General features: G+C 45.1%; 1 protein-coding gene across 4 annotated transcripts in view; it reads left to right on the top strand.

Moving 5' to 3' along the window:
* The window catches only part of Vps13b (vacuolar protein sorting 13 homolog B), a 641091-nt gene extending 619579 nt beyond the window's left edge, over positions 1–21512 (top strand). For all 4 annotated transcript variants that reach the window (XM_060392854.1, XM_060392863.1, XM_060392849.1 and 1 more), the window contains 7 exons: positions 313–1118; positions 5576–5752; positions 7740–7910; positions 13730–13906; positions 15849–15951; positions 16562–16811; positions 20203–21512. In XM_060392854.1, the coding sequence (XP_060248837.1) occupies positions 313–1118; positions 5576–5752; positions 7740–7910; positions 13730–13906; positions 15849–15951; positions 16562–16811; positions 20203–20451 (1933 nt within the window). In that variant the 3' untranslated portion in view covers positions 20452–21512. The remainder of the gene's footprint in view (positions 1–312; positions 1119–5575; positions 5753–7739; positions 7911–13729; positions 13907–15848; positions 15952–16561; positions 16812–20202) is intronic.
* Positions 21513–21673: the final 161 nt, after the last annotated feature.

The raw sequence follows: 21673 nt of genomic DNA, 5'->3' as shown, positions 1-21673 counted from the left end.
GAGTACCATGATCATCATATCAGAAAATTAGTGCATAAAAATGAGGAATTTGTAGTAAAAAAAAAAAAAGGAATCTGGTGTTGGTAAGAAAAAACACATACAGAAATATGACAAGAGCTTATAATAGTCCCAACAGGAACATTTTGCAAAAATAGTCCTGTGGCTGGCTCTGTCCAGACATGTACTGAAAGTTGAGTTCTTACTTGTTTCTTATGAGAATCTGTCCCATTGGGAGGTATGCGGTAGGACCCTGTCCTCCAAAGGGAAACCAGAAAGAAAGCAGAGACCCTAACAAGCTTTGCCCTTCTCCAGAGCTCTGGGGAAGGTGGCCACCTTCAGAATGTTCATCACGCAGCTGAGCCTGGCAGTGTCTGACGACCTCACCCAGCACAAGGCATCATCTGAGCTGCTGAGGCTCACTTTGGACAACGTTTTTCTCCATGTGTCTCCTGTGCCTGGTGTCCTCCCAGAGGAAGAGCCTCCCTCCACCTTCCTCCAGCTTTTCAGTGTGGAAGTTTATTGTGGAGACCTACAGCTGGACAACCAGCTATATAGCAAGTCCAATTTCCACTTTGCTGTCTTGGTCTGCCAAGGAGAGAAAACAGAGTCAGCCCAGTACTCCAGAGTGCACAGTCTTTTGGCCTCCAGCAAAGACTTAGAAGAATACAAGGAGAACTGCTTCATCAAACTTTCCCTCACTGTATCTGAGGGGAAGGACTTCCTCTTCGATGCCAGCGAGTTCACTTTTGAACTGAAACCAGCGCGGCTGTATGTGGAGGACACCTTCGTGTACTACCTCAGAACTTTGTTTGACACCTACCTTCCTCACAGCAGGCTGGCTGCTCCCCATGCACAGCTCCCTGCAGAGGACCAGGTGCTGCCCATGCAAGTGAGACAGCATGCTAGGGCCTTGGTGCACCCGGTGAAGTTACGGAAGCTCATCATCCAGCCAGTGAGCCTGCTCGTCAGCATCCATGCGTCCCTCAAGCTGTATATAGCTTCTGACCACACTCCTCTCTCCTTCTCTGTCTTTGAAAGAGGACCAGTGTTCACTACGGCGAGGCAACTGGTGCATGCACTGGCCATGCACTATGCTGCTGGGGCTCTTTTCAGAGCAGGTGAGGTTGCAAGTGAAGGGTCTGTGGCGGGCCAGCACCTGGGCGGAAATGGCACACTGTGGTGGGGGAGCTGCCTGCCTCACAACACAAGGGAGAGGAGGGAAAGGGCGATGCATGCAGGCTCCACATCGAACAGAACTGGATGCAGGTCTGGACTGGCAATGTGGGCTTGGGGAACTCTCACCCCTCCCTGGGTGTGGGTCTTCAGCTGTAAAGAGGACTTTAAAATCCCGAGAAGATCAGCTGGACGTATGTCAAACCTGGCATTTTGCTTGGTAGTTAATAGGAGCTATAATATTTTAGCTGCCACATAACATAGAAATGAGTTAAATTTAGCAAACATGTTTTTAGTACCTTGCAGGCACAAGACTGTCTCAACATACTAGTGCAGCCAGGGAAGTCACTCTGAGCCTTCAGCTCGTGGCCTACAAAACGTCCAGTGCCAAGTGGTCGGGCAGTTTTCTTCATTACTGTTAACGTAGGTGAGAGGTTCAGAGGATTTGTGATGTAAAAAGAGCCCTGGGCATCCCCAGCAGGTGCTACCTGTCTAGACAATGCACAGAGAAGGCTGTTGGTGTCCAGCCCCTCTCCACCAACTCATCCAGAGAGGAAGACTGGCCCTTGCTTCTCCTTCCCACTCCCTTCTTGTTGGCAGCCAGGTGGCCTGCTACAGGCTCTGGCATGGTTTATACTAGGGCCAAGGGGAAGAGTAAAACTTGTTTCCCATCTGGCTGGAAGAGTATGCAAGGGGTGTTTGATGTGAGTACAGAATCATCCATGGAGGGCACTGTGCACTAAAAATAAGAATTTGGCTCCCGTGGTCTCAAACTACTTGACAGTCATCGTCTCCAGAACATGTGTTCCTGACCTAGGGTCACTCTTGGTTCAGCTTGATAGCCTGGTCTCAAAGTTGCTAACATTCATGTCAAAAGCAGCATCTACACTGGGCTTTAAGTCTTCTCCGGTAAAGAACCTGAAGACTGACTTCCTGCCAGTGATAACCTTGCGCTCGGCAAGTGAATTACTGTAGACTATTCAGATAGTGGCAGCAAATGACTGTTAGCATTGGTAAGAGGCCTATGATCACATAAAACAGGGAGACCCTGACTCTGCTATGGAGGAAAATGACAGCTTCCAGCTGAGAGCCTTATTGATCTGTTGTTTGGATAGTCTGTACAATAGTGAAGAAAATATTTCCCCCTTGCTAAGGAGTCACTTTTAAAATAATCCATAGTATTTCAAACTGAATAGATATGTATGTCTGCAAACTACCCCAGACACCCTTTTGGTTGCTTGGCATGAAGCAGTGTTCTCTAGTCAAAGGGCAAGGAAGGAGGAGCACTTCCTGCAGTCACAGCTGACACTAAGCTAGGAAGACAGACTCCACCTGTGTCCAAGTAGCCGTGGCCTCTGTAGCTTTGTGCTGAGCTGACCGCCTTGGTTTACTAAGGGATCTCATGTAAATAAACATCCTCTTTGGCTTTTTGTAATTCAATTAAAATTCCCATGGTTATCTCAATCTCAGTATATATCAGGAAAGAAATTCTAATACCAAAGATGGGTTGGGTTTTTTGTTTTTTTTTGTTTTGTTTTGTTTTGTTTTGTTTTTAGTGAGAATAATTTTTGAAACATTGTCACTAAAACTCTATGGTCATTGTGAATATTATCTGAAAGAAAACAGTTGGAGGAATGAGAAAGGCCTACAGAGAATGGATTAGCATTCTTGTAAGAGAGAGGGTGAGGGCTGGCTGGGAGGGAGCAGGTTGTATCTATGTCACTTGTGGCCGATTCACCCATTGGACTCAAGGTTCCTGGATGGGATGGTTGAAAACACCCTGACCTCATTTCTAGGGAAGTCTGTGGAGTCATTTGAAGAGGCCTTAAAAATAAATAACTGCTAACTAGAAATGAGTAACCTCCCTCCAGCTCTCAGTCTCACACTAGGCCAAATAGACTCAGGTTACCAACAAAATTTCCAAAAACTAAGCCAAAAGTATGTAGATGGACCTCTGCATCCTTGGGTTCACATCTGCAGATTCAACCAGTTGTAGCCTGAAAATACTCAAAGAAAAGAATCAAGTGTGTTCTTGATGTTAATCTCTTAAAGTTACAGAATAAAGAGGCCAGCAAGAAGGCCTGCTGGCCAGGTGGGTAAAGGGGGAGGAGAGAACCGATTTGCAAGTTGTCCTCTGTCCTCCACAAGTGCATTGTGGCCTTTGCATACTCACATGCACAACCACACCCACAAGTAAATGGAATAAACATTTCAAAATTCAGCATAAAAATGTTTGATGCAGCTTTTGCATTATATTCAGGATTACATATAATCCGGAAGTGGTTTCAGTATACTGGAGGGCAGCAGACATTCGATGCCACACATTTTGTTTATGAGCATGTGGCATCGTTAGACTTTAGTGCTTGCAGGGGCCCTGGAACCCATGCCTGGTGGATGCTGAGGGGCCCCTTTTTTGCTTCTGGAGAAAGTAATAAAGAGTATCCTTGCCTAGTTTCTGACTTTTCTGTCCAGCTTAGATGCCACCAAGTTGCATCTCAGTCCACAGACTCTGGTGGTTTCAGGCTTCACTGATCACCCAAGAGGAAATGTCAGTATCACTCTTCACATTGCTAGGAAGAACAAGAAAGGGCTCCCAGTAGCTGGATGGGAGCTAAGAGACAAGGCTGGTCCTTCCCCCCCTGTGTTCCCAAATTCTCAAACCTAAAGCATCATAGCTGGTGCTCTTTCACATATGCCAAGGGAAACAAATGTTTCTAAACCAGCCCTAAGATGGACCCTGATGATCGATCATTCTGGGAGATTGTCCAAGGAGAATCTGCTGTTGTTTTTTTTTTACCTCCACAGAGTGCCTTTCAGTACTAACTTCTTCCATAAGACCCTGCTGGGTTTAGGGGAGAGGAGGGCAGGGGTCAAGTAAAGGTTGGAAACCCTCCTCCCTTGTCTCATCAGCCAGAAAGTGTGAGTGACTTCCTACCATTTTCTCAGGCTCGGTGTCCTCTACTTCCTACCAGTGGAGGCCCAGCGGACACACAACAGCAGGTGGGCTTGTACCTGCCTCCTGTATCCATACAGCTCAGGGGTCAGGATACATTTGCAAGATGAAGATGCCTTGCTGCTGGAGGATTCCATGAGCAATGCCTTGACCCCCACGTGGCTCCTCATTGTTCAGTCTTCATCGAGATGTTACTTCCCACATTGACTGAAACCCATGTTGTCAATCCTTATGTTCTAGAAAGGGAGAGGGAATCAAAATTTATTAAAGTCCTGCCCTCTCTGCTTTGATGGTGACCTGGCATTCTGCTTGGACTGGTGACGTACCTGAGGCTCTGTCATGGACTTGATGTTGAAGGGGGTAACAGCTCCCACATAGGTCTTCTCCTCACAGTCTTCCCAAGAAAAAGGCCACAGTACTGGGTTACGGCCTAAAGATTCCTGGAGGAAGCTGGGCATGGCAGCACATGCCTGTAACCCTAGAACTCTAGGAGGCAGAGGCAGGCAGATCTCTTTGAGTTCGAGGCTAGCCTGGTCCACAAAGTGAGTCCAGAACAACCAAGGCTACACAAAGAAACCCTGTCTTAAAAATGAAAGTAAAAATTCCTAGAGGAATTTTTTTTTTTTACAGATTCCTCTTCCCCTTGACCCTGGTCCCTGCCTGCCCCTGGAGTCCTCTGGGCTTATAGCCCTCAGTCCCTACCCCAGGAGGAAGGGGAAAGGCAGCTGCTGTGGACTGCATGGCAGCCTCATTCCCACGAGGCAGAAGGCTGTGAGCAGGCCAGCTCCTGGCAAGCCCGAGTTTAAATAGGAAACCAGATCCAAAGCCACCCTCCTGGGACATCGATGGGAGAACACTTCCGTCTCACTAACCTAATCAGTATGTCCCTGTCAGTGATGTTTACACAACTGAAGCTAGGGTTGAAGGGGAGACATTTGTTTGGCTCTAGCTCCACTCTAAGGGAAGCACACAGCTCGATAGGATTGGGAAAGATTAAACATAACTCCTCCATCTTTGTCAAGGTTTGCATCCCTTTTGCAGCACCTTATTTAGCATCTGGCTGCTCCCCACTGGGCAGCTCTTACCCTGGCAGGCTGGGAGGAACTTCTCAGTGTGTGAGCACCTGCAGCCCAGAACGCCTGCCTGATCTGTGGGTGGGGGCACTGTCTGCACATGGTTCCCTTTACAGAAGTACAGGAGGCTTGGGCACAGAAGTCATATTAAAGCCATTTGCAAGGCTGCCAGAGGGACCTCTGATTTATAAAGTATGAAAGTTCACCATTTATGAATTCATGGAGAATGAGTTATTTCCCATATTCTGCTCCAAAGCAGCTTACGACACCCTCCATTCTGGTGTGAAAAGGGAATTTCGGGGAAAACAGGCCACTTTTCACAAATGCTGAAAGCACTGAACTCAAGGCCTCAATAACCACTTTCCTTGTGTTGCAGGCTGGGTGGTGGGGTCTCTGGAAATCCTCGGCAGTCCCGCCAGCTTAGTGAGAAGCATTGGAAATGGGATCTCGGACTTCTTCCGGCTTCCATACGAGGGGCTGACACGAGGCCCAGGGGCCTTCGTGAGTGGCGTCTCCAGAGGGACTACATCATTCGTCAAGCACATTTCCAAAGGTAGCTGTGAAGTTGTTGCCAGCCCTTGTCTTGTTTAGCTGTGAAGTTGTTGCCAGTCCTTGTCTTGTTTTCAGGAGTTGAAGCGCTTCAGTGTCTTTACCCAGCCTCCAGCTTCTGTTGCTGTGTTAGCTTGCCGTGAAATGCTGGGCTTGTAGCACAGCTTACTTAGACTGTTTTGTGTTTTAAACAAATCACTGCTTGCCTGTATGTAGTGTGGAAATGTTTCAGAAACTTAAGGATCTTCAACCTCTCATTGGGAAAACAAAGCCTGGCTCAGCTGTTATTCCATGCAACCAGTACGGCAATATTGAAGGTGTCCATGATCCCTGCTAAGCATCAGGAATCCTACACCAGTTGCCTCATGTTTTTAAAATGTACGTACAGGTGTCAACTGTCTTAAGGACAGTGATGAGAAAGCTGATTTCTAGGCCAGCCTCACTCCAGCTCCCTACGTCCACAGTGCCATCTTGTGGAGGCTAAACTGCTTCCCACTAGAATGTTTTCATTTCATCAGTGTTTGCTTGATACTTTGGTCAGGTTGGCAGTGACTGGGGAACTAACAAGGGCCATCTGAGTCCCTTTTCTTCTTAGCGGGAGGCAGAGAAAACAGGGCAAAGGCCTCTTGCCTATAAAAGGCATGTTACTGTAGACAATACCTTAACTCTGTTATGAGTGGGCAGGTTATGGAAGTCTCTAGAAGGCCTCAAAAAGAAAAAAAAATGACTTAGGCTTGAAATCCATGATCCATGGAGAGAAAGGGGGCTATGGGTTGGGGGTTGGCAAGAGAACAGCCAAAGCAATAAAAACAAGTTCCATGGCCAATGAGAGGGAGCTGCCTCCAGCCCCAGATCCTTGGAGGCCTACTTGCTGACTAGAGGCTCACAGATGTGCGCCTGGTGGGCTTCTTGCTCCTGCCACGGAATCTCAGAGGCTCTGTGGCTTCTAGTTTACAATATGATAGCAAACACCTGCTAAACAGAACCTCAGTGGTATATTTAGCATCCTGACTGGATTTTACATTTGTTCTCCCATTCTAGCAAAATCAGAGCAGTGTGTGTGTGTGTGTGTGTGTGTGTGTGTGTGTGTGTGTGTATTCAGACCACAGGTAAAGAAAGTAGCTTAAAGTAGCTTCAGAAATGGCACCTACCACTTCTTTTCCATTGGTGTCTTCTGGTTTTGCTGACTGAAATACATAATGTACTTGCTGGGGAGGGCAGGGCTGTTGGAACATGTGGCTGAAGTTGCCTCTCAGGAAAACCAAACAGCATCATTGCTTCAGTCTCTTTATTGTCTTTTCCATCTGTCAATATCCTCATTATCAAAACTATTTAAGTTTCTGTAGCAAATAGTTATTTCCTCAGAATGCCAAATGATAAAAGAGTTTAATGTCTAGCCAGGTGTTTGGTGAGAAAGATCACAAGTTCAGAATCAATCTAAGCATGGTAAGAGGACAGAGGAGGGAGTGGGGTAGACTGAATTTATAAAAAGGCAATAATTTTAGTCCTTAAGTGGGAACATTTCTTGACATCTGTCTAGGACTAAGGAACATAACCTGTGAAATGAGCTCAGAAAGGCAGGTAGGCTAGGGATGTGGTCAGTAGTAGGACATTTCCTTACACAAGCAATGCCGAGGTGCAGTCCTCCGTAACAAACACACACCGAGATCAGAGCAGGTAAATTTTAACCTCTTCAAACTGGATCCATATTTCTCCAAGTCTTGACAAATGATTGGAAGGGTGTAAAACTCTCAGCCAGGTAGGGATATTTCCTCTGCCCCACTGCAAAGTGCCAGCACTCCCATGCACAAATGTTGTGTTTCTTGCTTCAAATGGCTGGGAAGGGAAGACTGTCACTCCCCACCTGGCATGTTAAGGGAGACGCAAGTGCTGCTAGTGTGTTTTCTCCTCATCCACCCCACAAACCTCCCGGTCTACTACCTGAAGCCCATCATGTCTGTGAAAAGGAAACCAACCCATTGTTCTCTCAGGTACCTTGACGTCCATCACCAACTTGGCCACCAGCCTGGCCCGAAATATGGACCGGCTTTCCCTGGATGAGGAGCACTACAACCGGCAGGAGGAGTGGCGGCGGCAGCTCCCTGAGAGCCTGGGCGAGGGACTGCGACAGGGCCTGTCCAGGCTGGGTATCAGCCTGCTCGGTAAGGGACTGTGGCTGTCTGCATTAGCTCTGCAGGCTCTGCCAGGAATGGCCACATTGCCTTCTCCAGGGGAATAGTTGTAAAGGTGATGACCTTTTGGAGGCAGAACTGGGCTTTGAGAGGACCAGACACTTGCTGTGATGCCTGCAGTGCATCTGTGTAGCACTGGGGCAGGGCCTACTCTACAGAGTTGCTGCGCTTCTTAACAGGGCTCTCAGGGCTGCCTGTGGAGACCACCGGGCATAACACCTGTGCTCTCCCTTCCCTGCTAAACATGGGCCCTGGTGTGCAATCTCCAAAGCAAAGGATAATTGCGCAGGACACCCCCGAGCACTTTTAGAAGTGAGCAGCCAGCAACTTTGCCAGAGCATTTATTCCCCATGACAATGGCTGCTAGCTTTTGTTGGAGCAGCACTTGCCAGGGAGCAGTGTGCACATGCCATGCAAACTGTGTGAGGAGCCAGCTTCCCCTTTATTTATTTATTTCAGATCAGCCCATCTCAAAGCAATTGTTTTTCAAGCAGCCAGTTAGAGGTGAGAGTGCTGTGAGTATGTCAAAGTTTCAAGTGTTTGAAAAGAAGTTGCTTTGGAGAAATCTACTAAAAGGCAGCTTCAGAGATAGAAATTTGTAGGGTAGGATTTTCAAGGATATTTTGTTTATTTTCTTGCAAAGGAATTTAAAACCGTACTGCTTGGCACCCCACCGTTCACGCATCTGAGGGAGTGTGCAGTGTATGGAGTTCAAAGTGACCATGGAGGTTCAGAGCCCAGGGTAGAAAAGATGATTCTGACAGGCTTCCTCCTCCTTTTATTCTTTTCTCCTCCACCTCCTTAACAGCAGTGCAGCCAACTGAGGCTGTGGGAGGAAGCGGTAAAATGTTACAAGTGCGGGTTGAGTTCCTAGAGATTATTTAAGCAGTAACAGTTTCTGTCGTGGGGTGCTGTCATTTGATAATGTGTGGAAACTGGGAAGGCAGTGACCTGTGATGAGTGCTGGGTAAGCCAGCACTTCCCTTGCTTGATTCTGCAACCCAAAGGCCATAGGACTCCTTTGGGAAGGATGGTGTGGCCCTAAGGGCCCTGGACTCCAAACTAGGTTACCTTTTCTTTGAGATCTCAGGCAAATTTTTAACTTCTTTAAGCCTGGATTTGTTTGTAAACTGGAGCTGATAATGCAGTTATTAGAAACAGTGAGCAGGCAGGGGTCACAGGGCACATAGTGAGTAGACAGGAAGAGTGTACTGACTTGGAGTGGCATTTGAGCAACTGCAGGAATGTTCTTGGAGAAGTTGAGTCCAGTGAAGTTATTCTGTTCAGGAGTTACGGAAAGGTTCTTGGGAGCCTCAAGGTCATTATTTAGGGACTCTGGGTTGTTTTAAGCTAAGAATTGTTGCCTTAAATGCCCTTTGCTTTGGGCAGGAGTGCTTCCTTCATCTGTCCAAGAGATCTGAGCTGGCTGTCACAAGCCATCTCCATCCTGGTCCTGACTCCCTTTTGGCCCTAAGATTTCATCTTCTTCCCACAAGGAAGAGCTCTGGCCACTGGCCACCCTCCTCTGTTACCCCCGGTAGAAAGCATTGCTGTGTCCATGGCGTCTTACCAACTGCCCTACACTGTATTGGGAAGGTAGTGGGTTCATGTGCTGTCTGCAACTTTTAATTTCCAGAAAGTTTCGAGTTCTGAGGATGCTTAAGTATCCACCCTACCTTTACCGCCATCTTGGGCCCCCAGGAGTTCCAGTCCAGATTTAAACCCACCCCCACCCACCCCCAGGGCTGCAGATATTTCTCGACTCCTCAGAGTTTACAATGAGAGTGGCTTTCACTTGGGTGAAGTGACTTCCTTTCCTCCAAGGGTTTAAGAGACTGTCTATGTCCCACTGAACATGTAAGCTCTCCTATAAGTGCCTGGTCCCAGAATACCAGATGTGTGCCAGAAGAAAGAGAAACAAGCAAGTCCCAGTGTCACCTCTTCAAATCGATCCCCAGAAGGTGTTTAGAATTGCCACATGGAACTAGGGGCCTTAATGAAGCTGGATCTGTTGTTAAGAGAACTGAAGCCACAGAGAGGACTGCAGTTCTGCGGCTCTCAGGCTCTTCTTTCTGTGAGAACTCAGTTGAGGAGAATCTACCTAGAAGCATTCGTGTTGGCGCAGCATGCCCTTCCACACGCATCACCACACTCCACCCTAACAGCCGTGGTGAGGCGCTCCACAGCAAGAGCCTGGCACTTTCTACCCTGTCACTTGCACTCAGGGCTCCCAGTTAGAAACAATCAAGACAAGAGAGTAAAAACTGAGAGCTCCAGAGTAGGAAAAGGGCATTTCCCCCAAATGTGCCCCCTTTTTTGCCCTGTTGGGGACACTGGAGTGTTACAAAGCACTTAAAGTCCAAAGACACCTGTGGCTCCTTCAGGCCATGAGGCCACCAGGGCCCTCGCATGAGCCTTAGTTTCACACTGGGGACCTCTTGGGCCTGAAGAATTGGCACTGGCTTTGCTTACACATGCCAAAATCACTTCACGTTACCAAACTGCCACAGAGGTTTCTGTGCCCTGGAGCCTATAGGAAAAGCTGGTCCCCTCCATTATACTGGGTTCCACCTCTATCTTGGTACGCTCGGGAGGAGCTGGTGCCTTCAGAATCCCAACAAAATGGGCCTATAATAGGTAGATCAGTAGCAAAAGAGGTGTACACTTGAGAAGGTCCTTGGACATCAAATCTGTTACCATAGTCAGATTTTCAGTTAGTTGGGACTAGCAGACTAACAGATTCAATTTTAATTGCTCCCCAGTTTGCTCATCTGTTCTGACAAGCTGGCCCCAAACTGCAATGCCTGCTGCACTGCATAGGTCTCATTTGTAGGCACCCCAGCAGCATGGTGGGGACTATGCCCCTATAATGAAAAATAAAATTGTAAAATTGTATTGTGTGATAAGCTACCATCAAAACATATTAGTAATAAGTGTCCTTGGTGATTCCTGGAGCAAGTCATAGAAGAGGAAAAGGAAGTCCTTTGTTTCTTCAGGACAGGCCTCCTACAGCTCCCTAAGGCCTAGCATGGAGTCTACAATGGGTGCCCCTCTCACACACTCCTCCCTCCTACACTCACCTCATCACATTACCGCACTCTCCATGTGACCACCCACTCCACAGACCTCTTGCTGCCAGCAGACAAATCTCGAGATCAGTTTCCACTACCTGAAGCCTTAGAACAGTTTGAGAATATTACAGTAAATAATTTACCAGCTGTAGGACTTGGCTAGATTATACCTATGAAGAGGCCTCCTCAAGCCCTGAGAAGCTGCCTCCCCCCCGTCCAGATTTACAGACTAGAGGATAGCTTTAGCTATTCATCTCTTCAGAGCCTCTGTTCTCCATGTCAACAGCACAAACAGGAGCCCATAGTGCCTGATGTCAGTGAGCTGTAATAAAGGGCGGCTGCTTGACGGCCAGCGAGCTATATGAAGGGTGGCTGCTGCCACTCAAGAATCTGGGGCCCAACTCAAGGCAAGTGCCCTGGCAAGGCCTTCTCTAACTGGCAGAATCTGACACTTTGTTTTGGAGGGAGTCCAGGGTTTCCACTCTTCTAGCTATCCCAATAGTGCTTCTATCAAAGCCACTGCAATTGAAGCCTTTGGTGAGTACAAGAAACTACGAGATCAAAAAGGAGTTTCACTGAGGGGACAGAACTGAGCACCCTATGTGGATAGTACCAGCTATAAAGGACACATCCCTCGCACAGGTTAGGTCTGGCACATGAAAGGGAAATGGGAGAAGATCTTAAATGAGGGCAAATACCTACCTCCAACTCTAGTCAATAGTTATAATGAAAGCCACACTTGGAAAGGGGCATTTCCACCAGAAACATTGGCAATGATTTGATGTATTTCCAATTATTTACCCTGGCTCCTTAGGTGGAAGCATAAGGATCGAGAACTCAAAGCCATCCTTGCCTCTGTAGTGACTTAGCCAGCCTGGGCCACAAGAAACACTCTTACAAACTTGTACCAAAACAGACTCCAAGCCCTGCATCTTCATTGTACAGCTGCCTGTCTCCATCCCCATGTCATTGTGGCCCCTAGCCTTAAAGGGAGAGAGCAGAAGAGCACTTAGTCCTTTAACTGAAGGAATCTTTTGTACCACTGGCAGCACCAGCTACCTTAGGGTGCTAGAAGAGTGGCAGAAGAGCTCTGTTCTCAGGAGTAGACAACCTGGGCCAACTGGAAGCTATAACCTCCCCTCAGTCCATCATTTCCTTAGGCTTGGGTAGCATTATTCTAGGCTGTCACCTCTGGCAAATTCTTAATCTGTCAATTCATAAACTTAAATGTTTCTGTTAAAACCTAAAGGCCAGGAACCTGCAAAGACGAGTCCCCTTGGACTTGACTTGAAGGAACTAGTCTAATCTTTTGTTTCAGTGTATTTTGCTCAATGGAATATTGCTTGAAATTAGAAGGTCATTAACCAAGACCTAGAAATCTGCTTTTACCCAAGAGATTTTGAATTGTTGGCATTTGGAATAATGTGATTTGACATGTACTAAATTTCTAGCAAGGGACTGCATTTGCATTACTCTTGCCAGGCTCAAGCTGAAAACAAGGGGCTGTCAGGACTTATAAAGCTATCTCTCCTAGTTAAGGAGCCCTCTGCTGTGTCATGAAGTCAGGACCCATGAGGCCTTTCCTGACCTTATCACTGACCCCTGAAGTTAGAGGACTTGGGAGAATGGGTGGCGGAGGGATGCCTTTCATTTGTAACTACCTTCCAGTTCAGTTAGAAATGGTGGCTCCAGTGGTAAAGCTGAACAGCAACTTGTGAAGCAAGTAGTGTTTTAATGGCTATTCTGAAGTCAAGAGTGCAGCCAAACCTCAACTAAAGTGAGAAATAATGTTTTGTTTTGTTTTGAACATTGACCAAGAACCTGTCTGATAAATTGGATGAGCAAATAACTCAGCATCCTTGGACTCAAATCAAGGCCCAACCACTCAATAGTTGTATGACCTTGGGGAAATTCCTTACCCTCTCTTGTCTGTTGGCCTTACTCAGGATTATGAGGACTGAATGACCTCATGTGGGTGAAGGCCTTTGTACAGTGCTCAGTTCATAATAAGCACTTGGTAGACTAGCTAGACCAGAAATAACCTATCAACAATTACTTTTATTAAATAAATATTAATAGTGATAGTATTGAATTAGAAATTAACTGTCTTAAGTCAGGAGTGAATAAGAGTGCTTTCTGTGAAATCCTGAGGAGCTCAGTTGAAATCCCCAGCACTCTTGAAAAACAGCAGGGCTTAGCTGCAGTAGCAAAGAGCAGGGACAGGCAGACTGACCCTGGAGCTCACTGGCCAACCAGCCTAGCCAAAACGGTAAGCTTCAAAATCTACCAAACTCCCTGTCTCAAGGAAATAAGACAGAGTACTGGAGGAAGACACCTGACCTCCAAAAGCATCCCTCACCCCACCTCCACACAAAAGTGGTGACACAGAATGGAGCTGATCCCCTTCCGGTTAAGTTTATTGGGCTATGCAGGCTCTTGTGACAGTGCTTTCTCCTCAAAATGTATTCTTACTTCTGCAGAAAGACACATGGCTAACACTCAAGAGTAGTTTCTATATCCTGACTTGTGACCCGAACCCAATCTGAGCATTGTTTTGATGAAAGCATCTAGTGTAAATGTCCCTTAATGCACTTAGCTTATTGGTAAATAAAATGTTATGAGGGTAGGGATTCATTTTCAGTCACGAGTAAACTGCTCCTGAGGTTTTACCCAAGAGACTTTAAGCTCTGTCCTCATTGAAAGCTTTTGTTATTTCAGGTGCAATTGCTGGTATAGTTGATCAGCCAATGCAGAACTTCCAGAAAACATCTGAGAGCCAGGCTACAGCAGGACATAAGGCCAAAGGTGTCATCTCAGGCGTGGGTAAAGGAATCATGGGGGTATTCACCAAACCCATTGGGGGAGCTGCAGAACTTGTGTCACAGACTGGCTATGGTGAGTAGGCCAAATGAGGCCTGACTAATCCATGTCCATTCCTACTCAGGTTCTCTGAATCAAGCCTTTCCCATGGGTAAGGGTAAAATGGATAAAGTGGATAAATAGTAGCTATCTTTTTTGTATCCCAGTGTTTATTTAAAGAGTATGACCACTGCCAATTAGTAACATCAGGGAGTAACTTCAAATCACATGCCGTTTAGTGCAATTAATTTTAATAAAAAAGTAACCAGTATGGCAACAGAGAAAATTATTTTTCCTGTGATAAATTGGGGCAGAAAAACGATTAAGCAGGAGGACATCTGTGCTTGTTGATTGTGGACACACTGATCTTTGGGAGTCATCTGCATTTCCCAGCTCTAGAGTTTCCTAGCCAATGGGAGCAAAGGTGCAGCTAAAACCCCTTTCCCCAAGCAGATACTGGCAGATGGGGGTTGGGGGGAGGAGCTGTGGCAGAGTGCCAGGAAATCTCTCCAAATGTGCCTGTGTACATGATGATGTAAAAGGAGCACATCCCATGCTTATTTTCTGCACTCTTGGCAGAGCACATTAAAGTACCTTGCAGTAAACATGTGATTAGAATTACCTTTTTACTTAAAACTTGATGGTATACTTTTGGCTATACAACAGGCAAGCTAGCTAGCATTTCAGACCATAGGAGAGGCCACCCACCTGTCAGACAGCACATGCTCCATCTACATCTGGCCAGGCAATCCAAAGGACACTCTTCACTGTAGGCGTCCTGTACCTCAGTTCTGACAAGACACAGCCTGATCAGGGCACATAGCCAGAGCATCCTTTGAGAGACCACACTGACAGCCATGCTTTTGCTCCCCTCTCTAGTCTCCTGTGGAAAGCAGGCTCATTCACAGGAAACTGACAGTACAAATTGCTAGATCTCAGGTGGAAACAGTTAAACTCTCCCTTGTTTAGTATGAAAAAAAGTGTTCTCTTTGCTAGAAACTTGAATGGGGTACAAACTCTACTTCATAAAATGCCTGCACTGTCTCCCCAGGCTTCCCAGGCTCGGGAACTAGCCCTATATAAGAGCATCTCGGAGCAGAGCTTCACATGGCCTTTTTGCTTTCTTGTAAAACTTTTATTACCGCACTGAAGGTTTTACAAACCACTAACTCTTAGTCTAATGACTATCCCTCATTTATAAACATTTACAAGTCCTCAGAAAGCACACATGCTGTACCATCTTTGGATCTGGAGAGTCTCTTTGGAGACTTATGTGGCTGCTGCTGGGTGCCCTCATTTGGTACCAGGGAAAGCATGTAATAAACCAGAGGCCCCAAAGAGCACTCATAAATGTATACAGAATCTTGTTTAACAGCTGGATTAACTCATTTAAATTTAAATACTGTATCAAGGCAAACCATGTGCTTTTGTATGTAGCTGGTTTGGGTTTTGTTTTTAGCCACTCATTGGATATAGAAATATTAAGCAGCACAGTCCAATAATGCTGACTTAAAACAGCCATGTTGTAAATGACCTATAAGACACTGTTCTATGGCTAGTTCTCCCAGGAAACATTATGCTGCCTCTGGTTCTCAACCTTCCTAATGCCGCGACCCTTTAATACATACAATTCATGTTGTGGTGACCCCCCCAACCATAATTATTTTCATTTCTACTTTATAACTACTGTTATGAGTTGTAATGTAAGTGTCTGTGTTTCCAATGGTCTTGGGTGACTCCTGTGAAAAGGGTCATTCGACCCCAGAGGGGTTGAGACCCACAGGTTGAAAAGCACTGCTTTAAGTACAGCTAAGGCAGCACCCGCAGTCATTCAATGGCTGTCTGCACACTCACTTCTTAAGAGGTGACCCCGTTTTGAATCTCTAACATTTTATGGAGAGCGGTAAGATAACATCACTGCGACATAGGAGTGCTTTCCAGAACAAGCAGTACAGCTTCTCTGCTTCTCTTACCACAGGGATTTTACACGGAGCTGGACTTTCTCAGCTTCCCAAACAGCGGTACCAACCAAGAGATCTACAGGCTGACCAAGCTCCAAACAGCCATGTCAAATATGTCTGGTAAAGTTCTTGAGCCACTTGCTCCATTTACATTTACACTGTTCGTTGATAGACCCTGGACATGTGTCCAAGGGACACTGAAGGAACAGCTTTTTTTGACACTAGCCTCGTGGGCAGTTTCGCGGAAACACTGCTCTTTCCAGCTTAAAACTGAGTAGAGAACTCTGCTCCACAGACTGGTTGTAGGAGAGCCCACTTGCTGTGGGAGGCCAAGGCAGGATTGTCAGTTCAAGGCCACCCTGGCAACACAAGGAGAATAAACAAAATTATCCCATCTCCTTGGATTTCTTAAGGATCAAGATTCCCTGGGAAACGAGGGACTTCCTTTGGGGGCTTATTTCCGATGGGAAGAAAACAGCTAAATGAAGCATAGATTTGAAATCTCTTCAGAAGCCAGACTCTACTAATCAGAATCAGCCTGAGAACTGACAATTAACATTTCTTTAGCCAGCTATAGCAGACACAGAAGTACTGTAATATTAAGCTAAGTTAACAGTCCACTTTGCCCTTGGGAAGGGCTGTGTTTTTGGTTTTGGTTTGGTTTGGTGTTGGGAGCAAGGCATGCTCCAGTCACTGAAAACGAGCGAAAGCTACTGTATCTGTTTTTCAGGAAAATGCTTCAGTCTCTAGGTAGACCAGAAGTCCACATGGCCCTGGATGTGATTCTGGTGAGGGGCTCAGGCCAGGAGCATGAAGGGTGCTTGCTGCTAACATCAGAAGTGCTGTTTGTCGTAAGCATCAGTGAGGACACACAGCAACAGGCCTTTCCCATCACAGAGATCGACTGTGCACAGGACAGCAAGCAAAACAACCAGCTCACTGTGCAGCTCAAGCAGCCAAGAGTAGCCTGTGATGTAGAGGTACGGTTCAAAACACAGGATTACTGGGGCTAGCTTTCAGGGAGTCAAGATGTCAAGATGTAGCCTCATCACTAATCTTCGAGATCTAGGAGACCAGGAGGATCAGGAAGGACTGTCAAGGAGACAAGGTAGGCATTGCAGAAAGGGCTAGAAAGGTCCCACCTACCTGTGCATGTGAACCCTTTAGAGAGGGGTCCTCGGGCTGAGCTACAGTGTAAACTGAATAAGGTTGATATGACACAGCTGTCATGAGATTGAGGAACTAGGAAAAAAATGGTAGTACAACAGTTTAAAAGGGAGAAGTGGGCAAAGTAAATAGCAGCCATTCCCAGCAACTGCACGTGAGGTCCTTAAACTGTGCGACACGGGGGTGGCCATAAGTGTCGGCTGCAAAGACTACTTAACCAATGAGGGGCATCACGTGCAAGTCAAGACAAGGGCAAGAGGCTTAATCTTTTGCAAACTGACAAGTGGTAGGGTTTTTGCCATTGTTTCCCCTTCCTTCTGTCCCTTTACCTATACCCAACCCAAGATTTAGGTACATCTCTCCTGCTTTATTCTGCAACTGTTTTTCCTTTTCCCATGAGGGGGTCACACATGACCCTGCCCTGCAAGTAGGGATGCTACCTGGGAACAGCTTAGGTTTGGGGGATGCACTCTAGATATGCAGTGTTTACAGAAGGGGCCCTGCCAGAGTAGCCCTGGCCTCCTCCACTCCAACTTACAAGAAGCAGATGCAACCAACTAGGAAATTCCTTTCTTCCTATGTTCCTCCCAGGTGATGGAATTACTGATTAAAAAATTTTTTAATTGTTTTTTTCCATGAGATGGTGGTGGTCCTTACTGGACATTGAAGACTAACAACCAAGTTTACACAACAGAACCTGCCCAATTCCTTCTTTCATGATATTTTCCCTGATATGGGATCCTTTCTCCCTCACAACACTGTTTGTGTAGAATTATCTGAGCAGATGGAAAGTAGCCAACCACAACATCTCCTAAGATCTCTCTTGCTTCTTGGACGGTAATCAGTCAGACTTTATTGGCACGACACTGCACTGCTGCTTTCAGTTGATGACTTTCTGGGAATAAACAGGGGTCAGATATCCAGGCTGACTTCATTAGATCTTCCAGAAATCTTCTGATCCAGTTGACAGTAAAGCAGCAGTGATCTGGCTACATGGTTTAAAAAAAAAAAAAAAATGGCAATGTCTTCAAGTTCTTAGTCCTAGAGAAACCTCTAAGCTCCAAGAAATAATCTGTGACCAGTTTTTTTTTTCTTAAGTCAGCACATACATACTTCTACTATGCAATTCATTCATCTTTTACTGAAATCTAAGTCTTACCCTCATTTACATTTGTTTGAGGGTAGCAGGGGAGTGGATTGAGACCTGTTGTTTTTGTGTTGATCCAAATCAGCATCTGTAGAAGCTATGAGAGTTTAGACTATAAACTCACCAAGCTAAGACATGGAAGCATCAAAACCTGATGATGTCCAGGAGTAAAGGAATGGCTGTTACAGAAGCCGAAACTCATAGCGGTCCAAGACAACCATTAAACAAACTCACAGACCTGTCTTATGCAGAGTAAATAAATGACCAGTGTATCAAGTGCCATTGTACTTCCTCAGTATTGCTTTGTTCTGTTCGTACTGTCAACTCATAACTACTACCTAACCTGACCCAATGAAGAAAACTGAAGCTGCAGGCCATTTCTGAAAGACCCTTCGTTGAGAGCTGTGATGCAGCGTATTTTCACTAAGAGGCAAGAGCTGTTGGAGGCACTGGTTTTCTCCAGTTGTCCTGCTCAAATCAGAAACTAACATAATCCAGATCCAAAGCCTGGTCAGAAAACCAAGAGAAGTATTTCAAGCTCTGTAAAGTACCCTTTCGCCTTAGAGGCTAGAAACAGAACTCCTTTGAATTTTGGAAGGAATTAATTTGTAAATGACATCATTGAACATATTCAATTATGGCAGGTTTTGGGTTTTTTTTGTTTTATTTTATTTTGTTTTTAGTCAGCATTGCTTTTCTTGGTTAAATGCAGTCATTTTTTAGGGATAATTGCTTAATATGCCTGGCATATTATTAAAATCCCCTATGAGAAGCTCAAAATGAGTCAGGAGGTCAATTTATTCCTTGGCCAGGTTCCTTTCACAACATGGGCTTTCCTGTGCTGCTGTTCAGAAGGCGCAATTAAGATTTTTTTGTATATTCAAAGCTCTCCAGATGAATTCTAGCCCCATCAAATGATATCAGAACTCTGGCCTTTGCCTGGTGGTGCACAGCAAATCTGTCAGTGACTCTTAGGGTTTTCCTTTTCTTTCTCAAGCTGAAAAATACAAGACCCAAACTGTAGGACAATCCTTAAGGTACTCCTCTGACAGGCCTCTTTGCTATCTGTTTCCTGTAGCTTTTTACAACTTTTTATACTTCAGCTACATTTTTTTTTCTGGGCCCCATTTAAATTTTTTTTTTCTTCTTTTCTTTTTAAACCTGAATATTGGCAAGGACTCAGAGTGAGTTGTGGTAATATAAAGACAAAAAAAAAAAGAGAGAGAGAGAGAGACAGAGGAGAAAAAAAAACACTACAAAGTCAGTGGCTGCTGAATTCTACAGACCAGTGGCCAACTCTCCAATTCTCCACTTGATTTGCACATTAGATAGCTATGGGCCTTCAGGGTGGGAAGAATTTATAGACCTAAGTGCCTTTGATGGGTGCTTCCTCAGTCTCACTTAAGAACATAAGTAGTATATCTACCTCAGTTCTCTTGAGTTCTACTGAAGATGAGCCAGACTTTTATGAACTATAAATGTAGTTTGCATCCTCCCTTTTTGCCATAAAAATTTCCCCTTCCTCTGCCCAGTTTTTCTATTTTTTCTGGCTTTCAATCCTAGTATTTATAAAAACAGAAAATGTTACAGTTCAAGAAGGTGATGGTGGGGGAGGGGGTGCTGTTTTTTAAACTGATCTGCCCAAAGCCACTGGTTTGAATGAGGTCCTCTTGTCTGCTTTCTGTCAAATGCTGAGGTTCTGGGAAGCAGAGTTAATTTTTATTTGGGATGCAGAGTTGGATACTGACTACATGTAAGCACAAGGTATTCTTCTCCTTTGTTCCTTGGCTACTTGGTAAAAAGTAATGACAGATGTGTTAACAGTTAATGATTAGCTTTAAACATGGGAATTGTACGCAGTGAGCCGTTTATTCAAAGGAGGTTGTCTGTGGTGTTGTGGAGACATGGTTACATGTGCTGACACTGTGCTGCATTGCTTCAGCTCAGAAGAATGACTAGCTTAGAATGGCTTAACTAGGAGACAGACATAGTGACAAGTGCATCCTGAATAATTTTGTTGGCAACTAATTAAGGAACCCTTTGTTTTTGGAACCCAGATGGATGGTGCCCGGGAGAGACTGTCTGAGCAGCAGTTTAACAGGCTTGTGGACTACATTGCAAAAACATCGTGCCACCTGGCCCCCAGCTGCTCTTCCATGCAGATAGCATGCTCTGTGGTAGCTGTGGAGCCTCCCCCAGCCACTGTGAAAACATACCATTATTTGGCTGACCCACATTTTGCTCAGGTCTTCGTTAGTAAATTTACCATGGTAAAGAATAAAGCACTGAGGAAAGGTTTCCCCTGAGTCCCCTTTAAGGTAGGTGTCTGATTTTTGCCGTGCAACACAGAGTTGTTTCTAACATTCAACACGGACACCAGGCCAACACTTCTAAATTTATGGTAGAAAAAAGACAAAACCAACCAAAAATCCCAAATGGGAGAAAAAACAATGATCAGCAGAATCCTATATATGTTGTATTTTTCACATACATTTCAAAACTTTTTCTCTATGCCCTTTGCAGAAGTTTTCACTATTACTTCAATCTATTAATGCTCTGCTGTATAGTAAAATGTAGACAGGCTCTAGAATACACACCCAGAAATTAAACTCCACCACCTCTATACGTCTTTGTTGTTTTACTTGCTAAATTTTTCACTTAACTACAATACCATTCATTCTTTTAGTAAAAACAATGTATATTCCCATCAAAGCCTGCATTGTGCTGATCTATAAAACAGATTTTTAAGTGCTCAGGTATATTTTGGAAAATTTGTTTTACCTAAGCTAAAAAGTATCATTTTATGTCTTCCAACAAGAACAAAACATAATGCTTATAAGTTTGTTTGGGGGTGAGTTAAGAATGCCAACAACGACCTGAATCCAGATAGTTTTCTCTGCTGAATTTACTTGATAAAGCATGGAGATAATTCCTAATATCTGCTAAGTATTAACTAACATCTAGAAAAGGCTTTGATGCAAGATCTGTAATCACTCGCTATCTTATGGTCTCGCAGTCAAATCATTCATGCATAGGCCTATAACTTGTTGCCTTTAACTGAAAAGTGACAGTAAATAAGACAGTGCCATTTCAAAGGCCACTGACCTTCAACTCTGCTGAGATCACACATCTCTACTACAGCACTATTACTGGAAAACAAGTCATTCGTGGAAAACTCAAGCCAAATATGAAAACCATCTCTGTAATTAGTCTATTACTCATTTAGGAAAGTAACATTTTTGTCAACCTCAAGAATAATTATTAAGAATGTAAATATGTACTGATTCTTGTATGGCGTATGGTAATTTTACATATTGCTAGGGATTATGACATAAATAATAAAAGATATTCTTGAATTACTTACTGACCATGTGTTTTGAGTGTTTACTTTGCAGGTTTTCACTGATAACTTTTGTTTGTTTTGTATTGTTTTCCAAGACAGAAAACAGTTTCTCTGTGTTAACAGTCCTAGCTGTCCTGGAACTTATTCTGTAAACCAGGCTGGCTTTGAACTCAGAGATCCACCTG

This window comes from Meriones unguiculatus, chromosome 1, assembly GCF_030254825.1.
Source record: "Meriones unguiculatus strain TT.TT164.6M chromosome 1, Bangor_MerUng_6.1, whole genome shotgun sequence".
NCBI lineage: Eukaryota > Metazoa > Chordata > Mammalia > Rodentia > Muridae > Meriones > Meriones unguiculatus.
The sequence above is the reverse complement of the archived record's forward strand: the minus strand, read 5'-3'. Positions and strand labels throughout refer to the sequence as shown.